Source organism: Drosophila serrata, unplaced genomic scaffold (assembly GCF_035046125.1).
Source record: "Drosophila serrata isolate PLE 108 unplaced genomic scaffold, ASM3504612v1 contig_217, whole genome shotgun sequence".
NCBI classification, from domain to species: Eukaryota; Metazoa; Arthropoda; class Insecta; order Diptera; family Drosophilidae; genus Drosophila; species Drosophila serrata.
In genome coordinates this window covers 2,323,767-2,335,948 of record NW_028257115.1, presented here as the reverse complement: position 1 = coordinate 2,335,948, position 12,182 = coordinate 2,323,767, and the positions used below count along the sequence as shown (strand labels likewise).

Sequence of the window (12,182 nt, the reverse complement as noted above, 5' to 3'; positions counted from 1 at the left end):
CTTATTTGGACTTCGGAATGTCTGTTCCCATTATTTGTTTATACCCAAAACAGGGTATTCAGAAGCTAAAAACACATCGAAGGAGTCATTTCCGACCCTATAAACCATATATATCAAAAAATTCAAAACGATAAGGGGTTATAATTTTTTCGTTAAAATTTTAAGAAATTGTTAAAAGAAATTTGAATTTTATAAATTGTTAAATTTAGTATGTAGATTTATTAACCTGCTAAAAACTAACATAGGAAAGCTTTCCGAATTGAAATTAATGCTTATTTGGCTTAGTTCTGAGTTTTTTTACCTTTGAAACTTTAAGGGTATATAAACTTTTGCTTTAGTTTCATTTCTTGTCTTTTTTTTAATCCCTATATTATTCATCTTCCTTTATATTATTACTTGGGATTTTCTCAATCATTATTAAATAAGTCTGGGGATTTCACAGTTTAATAAAGATTAGCTTGCGACCACCTATTATATTCTTGTCATGAGGTATAATTGTAAGGTCAAGCTGCAGTGTTAAAAAATGGGTCTACGTTAAAGATGAACAAAAATTTCATAATTATAAAAAAAAAACTAACAGAGAAAATGAAATAAATTAAGGCCATGCTTTCTTTCTAGGTTAAGAATGGAGTGTAATATTACAGATAATTTATTATATTAAGTAACCTTGATAAATATCTCTATTAAATAATATAAATTGTGCAATAAAGCAACTATATAAAAAATAATTCAAATATTAAAGTGTACAATATGCAACTATTTGACCCTTTGCAACTCTTATATACTTCAGCTTCCTTTTTATTTACCTGAGATTTCCACAATCAATATTAAATAAATATGGGTTTTCCACAGGCTAACAAAGAAGTGGCTGATACCTTTTGTATTCTTATCAAGTGGTCTTATTATATATATCAGCTTCACTCCAGCATCGAGGGATTGGAAGCCTATAAAAGCTCATATGTGGCTTGCGAAATGCATTCGCTGTTCAGAAGTCATCGAGTAATCATAATACACTAACTCAAGATGGTGCAGATCAAGTTTCTATACTTTCTTTTCGCCCTGATGACTCTCGTTGTCCTGGGCTCCCAAATGGCAGAAGCCGACTGCCTGTCTGGAAAGTATAAAGGACCTTGTGCTGTTTGGGATAATGAGCTTTGCAGACGTATCTGCAGGGAGGAGAACCGTCAAACTGGACACTGCAGTCCCAGCCTAAAGTGCTGGTGCGAAGGGTGCTAAGGCAGCTCTATTTCAGTGCATATTCTTTCAATGAATGAATAAAAAAAAAATTAAATAAAAAAAGTTTTACTTATACATTTAAAATGAATTGTCTACGGGAAATTCCATAAACATTTTATTTTTATTTAAAAACGAATAAAGAGAAACCTTAGAGACGTTTGCTTTAACCTAAAACATTATCAAGTTGCAACTTATTGCTGTCCAACATAACATTCAGTAAAGCAAATAAAGAAATAAAAAATTAGGGATGTTGAGTCTATATCAAACCAACCTGTATTTTATATCAATTAAGGGGGTAGACCACCCTGAACGCATGAAAATTGGAGGGTTTTTCAAAAATTCATTTTGACTAAGGTATTGGGAATACAACTTTTTATTTATTAGTACATCAAAGTACATATGTTAAACTAAAAAATACTTATTGAAAGAAAAAAAAAATATTTACGAACCTCGGAGATATAGCCAGTCAAAAAAAGAATTTTTTTTAGGGAATGGTCGGATGGTGTACATGCTGCACACCACATTTGTTATCCGAAATTCAAAAACAAAAATTTTTTATAAGCTATATAAGTATGGCTATAGCATGACGTAGCCGTTTTTGGAAATATTTTTTTTTGAGCAAATGGGAGCACTTTGAAGAAAAAAATTTTTTTTTTTAACAAAATTTTTGATTTAAAAATTTATAACTTTAAAACAAAAAAACATATCGAAAAAATCCTACGTCATGCCATAGAGGGCATTATAGAGAAGTTGTGTAAAAAATTTGAAGAGAATCGGTCCGGCGGTTTTTGAGAAATCATGTACACCGTTTTAAAAAACGTTGTTTTGAGAAAAACGCAAAAGAAGATAAAGAAAGTACTCTACGGTATACCGGCAGCGCTCACTTCTAATGGCTGTAGAATCCACAAGTAACGAGATATTTTTAAGCCCGATGTCTTAAAATGACCGTAAGAATATCAGCATCAAGATTGATTAAAAAAAAAAAATTAGATTTTTAAAAAATGTCAGGGTGGTCTACCCCCTTAATTGAAATGTAAAAAAAAATCATTGGCTTTAAAAAAGTATCTTTTTTGGTTCATAAAGTTTTCTTTGTTTCTATTTTAACAAAGTTAAGTCCATCAGTTAGGAGCTAAAACTTCCAAAAGATAATCATTTACTTGGGAAGGTATACCTACCTATACCTATTCCCAGGGTATTTGAAGGGTATTTCTATTTTAGTCAGAAGATTGTAACGATGTAAAAGTCATTTCCGACCTCATAAATCATATATATGTATTCTTGATCAGCATGAAAAGCTGAGTTGATCTAACACAATTTGGGGAGGACATCATCAGCCGACTCGATCTAGCCATGGTTGCCACATCCACTTGATCAAAGTCTATCAACCACCAAGCACTAAATTAGTAATTTATATAAAAGAAGAAGAAGAAAACTAAACTTCCTCTAGCTAGAGCCTTGCTTAAGTGTAAGACTTGAGAATCGCAGAGGAGAGCGCTCTATATACCAAATAGTTAAACAAAGCCTATCTTTCAGTCGAAAGCTTGAAACTTAGTGATGGAGTCATTTCCGATCCTATTATTCATATATATTCTTGATCAGCATCAACAGCCGACTCGATCTAGCCATGGTTGCCACATCCACTTGATCAAAGTCTATCAACCACCAAGCACTAAATTAGTAATTTATATAAAAGAAGAAGAAGAAAACTAAACTTCCTCTAGCTAGAGCCTTGCTTAAGTGTAAGACTTGAGAATCGCAGAGGAGAGCGCTCTATATACCAAATAGTTAAACAAAGCCTATCTTTCAGTCGAAAGCTTGAAACTTAGTGAAGGAGTCATTTCCGATCCTATTATTCATATATATTCTTGATCAGCATCAACAGCCGACTCGATCTAGCCATGGTTGCCACATCCACTTGATCAAAGTCTATCAACCACCAAGCACTAAATTAGTAATTTATATAAAAGAAGAAGAAGAAAACTAAACTTCCTCTAGCTAGAGCCTTGCTTAAGTGTAAGACTTGAGAATCGCAGAGGAGAGCGCTCTATATACCAAATAGTTAAACAAAGCCTATCTTTCAGTCGAAAGCTTGAAACTTAGTGAAGGAGTCATTTCCGATCCTATTATTCATATATATTCTTGATCAGCATCAACAGCCGACTCGATCTAGCCATGGTTGCCACATCCACTTGATCAAAGTCTATCAACCACCAAGCACTAAATTAGTAATTTATATAAAAGAAGAAGAAGAAAACTAAACTTCCTCTAGCTAGAGCCTTGCTTAAGTGTAAGACTTGAGAATCGCAGAGGAGAGCGCTCTATATACCAAATAGTTAAACAAAGCCTATCTTTCAGTCGAAAGCTTGAAACTTAGTGAAGGAGTCATTTCCGATCCTATTATTCATATATATTCTTGATCAGCATCAACAGCCGACTCGATCTAGCCAGGTCCGGCATAAATTTAATTTGTTCAAATTTTTTGACAATTTTAAATTTTTATAAGATGTATCGTTAAAATGGTGAAAAATTTACGAAAATTTAAATTTTTTTAATTTTTAAATTGAGTATGCAGATTTGTTACCCTAATAAAAACTGAAATTAATGCATTTTTGGCTTAGTTATGATATATTTAATATTTGACCTCTTAATACTTAGCTAACTTCAAAGGTATTAAGAAAATTATTCCTTCACTGCGTTGCAAACTTCTGACTGAAATTATAATACCCTGCAAGGGTATAATAATAAAGTAAAGCTTCCCGATTTAAAATCAATGGCTTTTTGGCTCAGTTATGAGTTTTTTAAAATTATATGCTATTTTAAACATAAAAGTCTGCCTGAAGTACTGCTGCGGAGGATGCTAAGGCATTTCTATATCAGTACTTTTACATTTAATGTATGAACGAATATGAATGAATATTAAAAAATAAAAAAGTTCACCGCGTATGAATTGTATTAACTGTAAGGGAGGTCAGTTAAGAAACAACGGAACAGAAACGTAAACGTTGTTTACTCAGATTTAAAATATTTTCAAGTTGCAATTTATCGCTAAGCTGTCCATCATAAACTAAGTGCTTTCGTGAATGCAAATAAACAAATTAAGAAAATAAAGAGATAAACTAATTGCTTAACAAATTGAAAATATTTGTTGTTGTTTTCGTCCCGACTCTATTTGCTCAAATGGTTGATAGTGAGTATGTCCGGCGCCTATATAAGCGGCTCCTGGTGTGGTGGAGTTCAAACGCTTCCAGTAACTTCGCAATTACATATTTGCTCTCAAAAATCAAAAGTTGAAATGGTTCAAATCAAACTTATTCACCTTTTCTTCGCCTTAATGGCGGTAGTATTCCTGGGCTCCAGCACGGTTGAAGCCGATTGCCTTTCCGGCAGATATAAGGGTCCTTGCGCCGTCTGGGACAATGACACCTGCCGAAGGGTTTGCAAGGAGGAAGGACGATCAAGTGGACACTGCAGCCCCAGCCTCAAGTGCTGGTGCGAAGGATGCTGAGTCTATATCAACCCAACCCGAATTTTATATCAGTTTATTGAAATGTGCAAATAAATCAGAGGCTTCATAAAAGCCTCCTTGGTTCATATAGTCTTGGTTTCTATTTTTACAAAAGTTGCAGTGATTAGTTAAGAGCTTAATGGAGTTGTAACTGACTTATCTTGAAAGACTCAAGTCATTAGGAGGCTGATCAATACGTGTTGATTACGGTTGTAACCCAGAAACTAACCTGGGACACTTTAGTAAACAAGCAGAACGAAGCTTTGTTTTTTTTATCAGAAACCTATAATAAAAATATATCTATAAATACTGCAGATAAATAAGAGTTTATAGCGAAGTACAGGAAAATCAGATAAGAGTGCGTTTACATGGTGCATCATCGTATATGCCGTTAAGACAGGAAATCAAATATAACTTTGATAACAACTCGTCTTTTACACAGCTTTATGGCCAAGAATTCTTTACAGTTCTTAGAATTCGTGGTATAAAAGGCTTATTGAAAAAGAGTTTACAGAAATTGTTTGCTTTACAATAGCTCTAACAGCAGCTTTGACTTTCGGCTGCTAACCCAAATTAAACTTATAAATTAAGACTCTAATAAACATTGTTAAATATTTTTTATCAGCTCCAGTCTTTATTTATCATCAGTCTTTATCAGTGGATTCATCTGGCCGATCCATTTTCCTTTTGCAAATCCATTATCCAAAAACGATTATCACGAATCCTGCAAAGAAACAAACATCCCTAGGTCTGTCCGGGAATGTGTTTGTCAGCGGTCAACGCTTGTCAAGAGCGAGAAAATGTGGCAGTCTTATTTTGAGTGGAATTAAATTGGGAAGGCGTTTTTCGGCCAAGTCGGTTAAACAGTTCGAATGGCTAGTGGTCCGGATTTCTACGGAAGGGCCAAGGACCAAAGTGGGACCGAGGCGACGGAGCCACGGATGATGTCCGGGCCCGAGGTGGAGGCGGATGTGTGTCTGTTTCTGGGACGGTCTTCTGTCGGCGAGACATGTAAAATGGTTAAATATGGTTTGCATTAGTTTTATACTACGTATAAGGAAGCTTAGATCGGATCGAAAGCGACAGACGATGAAGGGACTGGGTCCTGTCGTCTGTGAAAGTCTCTTGCTCATGCTCGGGGGTATTTTACTCCCGTTTAGTTTTCGGGCTTTTTTGACGTATTCCCATTCCCTGTTGTGTCCAACTCTCTGGGTTTTCTTGCGGTTTACGGGGTTGGGTGGGGTTTGACACACACATTACACACATCACTGTTTGCACTGTTTGCTATCTCTATTAGCTTAAGTTCGTTCATGGTATTTGTTGCTGTTGTTGGTTGTTGTTGTTGGGCGTCTCTTAAAGTCTCTCTTTGATTTTCTTTCTTTTCTTTTTTTTTTTTTGAGATTTTGTTTTGGGTAAATAAAGTTCACAATTTCTCTCTCTCTCTTTCATTTTGTATTTTTTTTTTGTTTAAAATATTTAATTTAGCATGTAATTTGCTGTTTTGAAATTTGCTTAGGTCGTAAGTCTATGTTTAAATCATAATGTGGAGTTGGTGGTGGTTGGGGGAGGGTGTAGCTTGGAGAGAAATTGGGGGGAAAGAGAGTTGTTGTTGTTGTTGTTGTTGTATCGATTCGCAGACGATAGCTGTATTCATAGGGTTAGGGGGGTTCCCCGTTGGGTTCCGATCTACTAATTCGTATTAACTTTTTACTTTTTGCTTATACCGATGCGCGTTTTCAGCATTTCTCATTGCATTTTGCACACGCGCGAGACAATTAGGATTACACTTTCCGATTCTAGCGATTTTAGCGTTGCCCCGATCCCGCCTAGCGCCTGTTGTCCCGATAGTTTCGCTGGCCGCCGCCGCCACGTTCACCGCGAAAGGGTCTCGAGTCCCGCGATGAGCCGCCACTGCGATTTCCGTACTCCCGACGACGCGTGCCCGCGGAGCCGCCGTTGTTGCCATCCCGATTCCGGTAGCCACCAGGTCCGCCCAGACCGGAAGCACCGCCTCCGCCGCCGCTGCCAACGCCCGGTCCCATGCCTCCACTGGCGCCTGCCGCCTGGCCAACGCCCACTGATCCGCCAGCACCGTTGCTGCCACCATTGGGGGCTCCGCCGTAAACGGGAAAGCCTGGCGGCGGCACTGTGGGCAGGCCAGCGTTCTTCCAGGCGGCAAACTCCTCGTAGCTTGGCGCCTTATCAAAACCGGGCGGCGGTGGCCGCTGTGGGGGCGGATAGTCCGGCAGTGGCGGTGCCCCAGGTCCGTCGTAGTATCGCACCGGTGGCGGCAGCTGTTCGTACATGGCCGCTGCAGCGCTCGGTTGCAGGGCACCAGCTGCTCCCGCTCCGGCTCCGGGCATGGGGAGCTGTGCAAACGGTGGAACGAACGGCAGTGGCGGAAGCTGACCGTGCATATTCCGCATGTAGTCCGCCACATATGCCTCTGCGGCTGCTGCTGATGACATGTAGCGTTCCCACGAGGGCATGGTCATTTCGCTGGGACCTCCGGGCGCTCCGCCAGCGCCGCTACCCATTTGGCGGTAGGGAGAACCGCTGCGCTTGAAACCGCCGCCATGGGACGGTGGCATGCCCATGCCATGATGGTGACGATATGGACGGTGGTGCGGTGGTCCGTGGTAGCTCCTCTTGTGCCGCATCGGGCCCAGCTGGTCGTGGCCTGCTCCACGGCCTCCACGGCCACCTCCGCCGCCGCCGCCGTGTCCACGTGAAGAGAGACTCCGAGGCGGCTTGTAAATCACGTGGATACCCTTCTCCCGCATCACTCGGGCCGTCTCCTTGGATTTCTTGAGTATGGGCGTGAGTTCGATCTGCTCGTCCTCGGGAAAGAGGCGGCATAGCTCGCCTCCGATCTTGGGCTCGATCTCTTGACCGTCCCGACCGATCTTCACCGGCTTGCCCTCGTTCCAGGTGTTGTGCAAATGTAGGGTGGCATTAAAGGAAAGCTCCTTGCGGCAAATCCAGTCCAGCTCGATGACGCCGCCCAGCGCCTTGGGCGAAATGCTTGGCGGCAGCACCCAGGCTACCTGGGGTATGTCCCGCCGTGACGGAGCCGCCATTCGCGCGAATCCTGCAAATTTACCTGCAAGCAGAGAGGATTTAAGACAATCAACATTTATTAGCTTTCGTAAACTAGTTGAAGTAATTTATTAAAACGAGGTGCAGTCTATGAAACTACTGGAAAAACCTTAACTCTCTTTCGACAATATGTCACTGGGATTCTTTCCTGATCGAGTTTCAGTGAACAAAATACGTTTTGCTTGAGCTAAGGTTGAGTTACGGAAAGTTACGCAAATAACAACGCAGCTAAGCAGCTGAGATAATAACTAACCCAGTAATAAACAAAATAGTTACTATTTAATAATAATATTAATCAAAACAACAACAGAGTCCCGGAAAACCCCAGCTACGAACCAAACAGTGTCCTAATCAATACAAATATTCCCTGTACACAGTCAATAATGCTGAATTAAATAATGATAAATATACAATTACTTCTAAATAAAATGAAGTTTTAAATAAAGTAATTCAGAAAGCCGAAGTTTTATATTCCCTTGCTGTTTGCAAATTGAATTATAAGATCGAATCGGAAATCTTTTATAAATAATGGATATTCTTTAACTCAAAAAACACATAACTAAGTCAAAAATGAATTAATTTCAATTCCGAAAGCTGTTCTATGCAAGTTTTTAGTTGGTTAATAAATCCGCATACTAAATCTAACATTTGAAAAAATTAAACCCTTATAAAATTTAAAAAAAATTTCAAAAATGTATTTTTCTTTCAAACATGCCTAGATCGATTCGTTTTTCAATACTGATCAAGAATATATTTGATTTATAGGGTCGGAAATGACTCCTTCACATAATTACAAGCTTCTGATTAAAATTATAATAATATAAGGGTATAAAAATACTATGGAATTTAATTCACTTGAAGTAATAATTAAAATAAATACGCATTGAATCAGCTGACTAAATAAAACTAAAATAACAACATAAAATAAATCTACTAGAACTTAAAACCCAACACCAAGCACTGGGAAATATAAACCAGAATGATCAACTTACCGCTCTCGTTCACCGAGAAGATGAGCAACACGTTCCTGGCCTCCTTGAAGGCCTGATTCAGATTGGCATCGTTCTGCGGCAGAGTGGCCCATACGCTCTTGCTCTTGGACAGCTGGACGTTGTCACTGTTGTTGGACTTGATGAGGAAGAAGCGCGTGTCCCGGAAGAGATAGTTGAGCTTGGTCATGTAGTCGTAGCCCTTCTGTGAGTGCGTTGGCGGTCCGGTGTCCTTCTCGGGCGTTGAGCTCTTGGAACTGGTTTTGCCGCGCCCGTTGCCCACGTTTCGCTTGTGTTGGGTGCCCGAATCTGAGTCGGAGGACTCGCTATCGGACTCTAGGGATGGAAGCGCTGGTGTTTCGTCCTCGGCCTCGCTGCCATCGCTCTTGTGGCCGATGGATTCGTTGGCCGTATTAGAGGATATCTTCTTGCCTCTCGCCTTCTTAACAGGCGGCTGCTCACGATCCTCGCTGGACGGGGACTTCGCCTTGGGCTTCTCGGACGTATCCGATGCGGACTTCTTGGCTGACTCGCTGCCAGTGCGCTTTTTCTGTTCTCTTTTCTGGTTCTTGCTGCTGCCATTCACCTCCTCCGGCGTGGTTTCCCGCTTGTTCTTCGCCTTGGAGCCTTTCGCAGGCTTCGTCTCTGGTGCTGGGGACTCCTTGGCCAGCTTCTTGGTCTTCCGCTTGCCACTGCCCACCAGCGAGGAGGTGGCGGTGCTCACCGAACTTATACTCGGCTCCGAGTCCGTGGAATCGCCGCCATTCGACTCCGAGGCCTCGCTGCGTGTGTTGAACTCAAAGTCCTGCAGCTCCTCGGCTATGTCCGCCTCGTTCTCGTCCAGCCCCAGGTGCACTGCGTCCAGATCCGCCATCTCGCGCATCAGCGGCGTTTGTTTACCTACACAACAAAAAATGCAACCAGCAGTCCCGCGGAGCACCCACGCACACACACACACAGACAGCCAGCAGACAGAGACAGGCGGCGACAGAGACCGAGAAAAATATAGAGAAAAAACGCCGATCGATCGGCCAGGTGAGAATCCGACGCCGAATTGCTGGCAAATCAACACTCACTGGCTGCTCTTGGCATTAACTGCGTGGACACCGGTCTAGTGCCACTTTTGCTTCACTTTTCAATAGCAATTGCAGCTTCAAGAACGCGAAATTACACCAATTTTACAAGTTTTCCTTTTTTTACAAAATTCTGCGTCACAGCGGCGATTAGAGGTGGAGGAATATCGATAAAAACATCGATGACTCGACACATCGATAGTTTTGCACCTCTATTTTCATTGTATTAGTGAGACCAGGTTGCAGGATCATAAACAACCGAAATAAAATAGATACATGAAAAGACTGCACCATAACGCCCCCTTGTTTTTAAAGTTAAAAGCTGTGTCACGACATGACCAACGTAATGTAGAAACTAAAAGTAAACATTTTTTTACATTGTAAAACAAGGAACTTGGATTATTTTGCAGTAACAAATCTGCTCTAGCGCGCAATTATTTGAAACGGCTTTGCTCAATTTGGAATTTCTTTTAAATTCTTTGTTCAAAAAATATTTAGGAAGTATATATATTAAGTATTTATCTATATATATCTCAATGTCCGGTAAGAACCTATGTGTAGTAAGTATCTATGACCAGTAAGTACGTATAATCAGTTACTAACTTTGAACACTAATAAACAATGACTTGCAACTTTTGTAACACAACACAATTCTGATACATGGCAGGCAGCAGTCGCTTCATTCCGGGGATGTTTGAACAAGTTGGGAATCATATGTTCATGTGCGAGATTTGTTTTGGAACAAATTTAAGAGCAAGCTTTTTAAATGAAACTATGGAGTTATTCTTCTATATAATTTTACGGGCATATAAATCGGTTCATGGCGAATCGGTGGACTATATATAAACATATATATAGCTGTCATAGGAACAATCGGACGATTAAAAACTATGATCAGCAATTACTTATGAGCAGTAAGTAACTCTGAACAGTGATTATCTATGATCAGTAAGTAACTCTGAATAGTGATTATCTATGATCAGTAAGTAACTCTGAACAGTGATTATCTATGACCAGTAAGTAACTATGATCAGTAAGTATCTATGACCAGTAAGTAAGTATGATGAGTTACTAACTTTGAACACTAATAAACAATGACTTGCAACTTTTGTAACACAACACATTTCTGATACATGGCAGGCAGCAGCCGCTTCATTCCGGGGATGTTTGAACAAGTTGGGAATCATATGTTCATGTGCGAAATTTGTTTTGGAACAAATTTAAGAGCAAGCTTTTTAAATGAAACTATGGAGTTATTCTTCTATATAATTTTACGGGCATATAAATCGGTTCATGGCGAATCGGTGGACTATATATAAACATAAATATAGCTGTCATAGGAACAATCGGACGATTAAAAACTATGATCAGCAATTACTTATGAGCAGTAAGTAACTCTGAACAGTGATTATCTATGATCAGTAAGTAACTCTGAATAGTGATTATCTATGATCAGTAAGTAACTCTGAACAGTGATTATCTATGACCAGTAAGTAACTCTGAACAGTGATTATCTATGATCAGTAAGTAACTCTGAACAGTGATTATCTATGACCAGTAAGGAACTCTGAACAGTGATTATCTATGATCAGTAAGTAACTCTGAACAGTGATTATCTAGGACCAGTAAGTAACTATGATCAGTAAGTATCTATGACCAGTAAGTAAGTATGATGAGTTACTAACTTTGAACACTAATAAACAATGACTTGCAACTTTTGTAACAACACATTTCTGATACATGGCAGGCAGCAGTCGCTTCATTCCGGGGATGTTTGAACAAGTTGGGAATCATATGTTCATATGCGAGATTTGTTTTGGAACAAATTTAAGAGCAAGCAATTTGAATGAAACTATGGAGTTATTCTTCTATATAATTTTACGGGCATATAAATCGGTTCATGGCGAATCGGTGGACTATATATAAACATATATATAGCTGTCATAGGAACAATCGGACGATTAAGAACTATGATCAGTAATTACCTATGAGCAGTAAGTAACTCTAAACAGTGATTATCTATGATCAGTAAGTAACTCTGAACAGTGGTTATCTATGAGCAGTAAGTAAATATGATCAGTAAGTATCTATGACCAGTAAGTAAGTATGATGAGTTACTAACTTTGAACACTAATAAACAATGACTTGCAACTTTTGTAACACAACACATTTCTGATACATGGCCGGCAGCAGTAGCTTCATTCCGGGGATGTTAGAACGAGTTGGGAATCATATGTTCATGTGCGAGATTTGTTTTGGAACAAATTTAAGAGCAAGCTA

The 12,182-nt window shown here is 39.6% G+C and overlaps 1 protein-coding gene and 2 pseudogenes across 3 annotated transcripts; 2 read left to right on the top strand and 1 right to left on the bottom strand.

Annotated features, from left to right (window-relative positions):
• Window positions 1-613: 613 nt before the first annotated feature.
• Window positions 614-1,299, top strand: LOC110187278 (drosomycin pseudogene; annotated as a pseudogene). The gene has a single exon (XR_015270929.1). The product of XR_015270929.1 is annotated as a drosomycin pseudogene (transcript).
• A 3,174-nt stretch (window positions 1,300-4,473) lies between these two features.
• On the top strand, window positions 4,474-4,827 carry LOC110187243 (drosomycin pseudogene; annotated as a pseudogene). The gene has a single exon (XR_015270927.1). The product of XR_015270927.1 is annotated as a drosomycin pseudogene (transcript).
• A 526-nt stretch (window positions 4,828-5,353) lies between these two features.
• Ythdc1 (YTH domain containing 1) lies at window positions 5,354-10,113 on the bottom strand. The gene is made up of 3 exons (XM_020956046.2): window positions 9,906-10,113; window positions 8,833-9,729; window positions 5,354-7,844 (listed from the first exon to the last, which is right to left on the bottom strand). The coding sequence occupies exons 1-3, from the start codon at window positions 9,919-9,921 to the stop codon at window positions 6,568-6,570; spliced, it is 2,190 nt and encodes a 729-aa protein (XP_020811705.1). The 5' UTR covers window positions 9,922-10,113; the 3' UTR covers window positions 5,354-6,567.
• Window positions 10,114-12,182: the final 2,069 nt, after the last annotated feature.

Bases quoted from the DNA above. Each gene is read 5' to 3' on its own strand.
- Ythdc1 (XM_020956046.2), bottom strand. The intron at 7,845-8,832 runs GTAAGTTGATCA...CTCTGCTTGCAG, and splicing joins CTTCTCGGTGAACGAGAGCG to GTAAATTTGCAGGATTCGCG.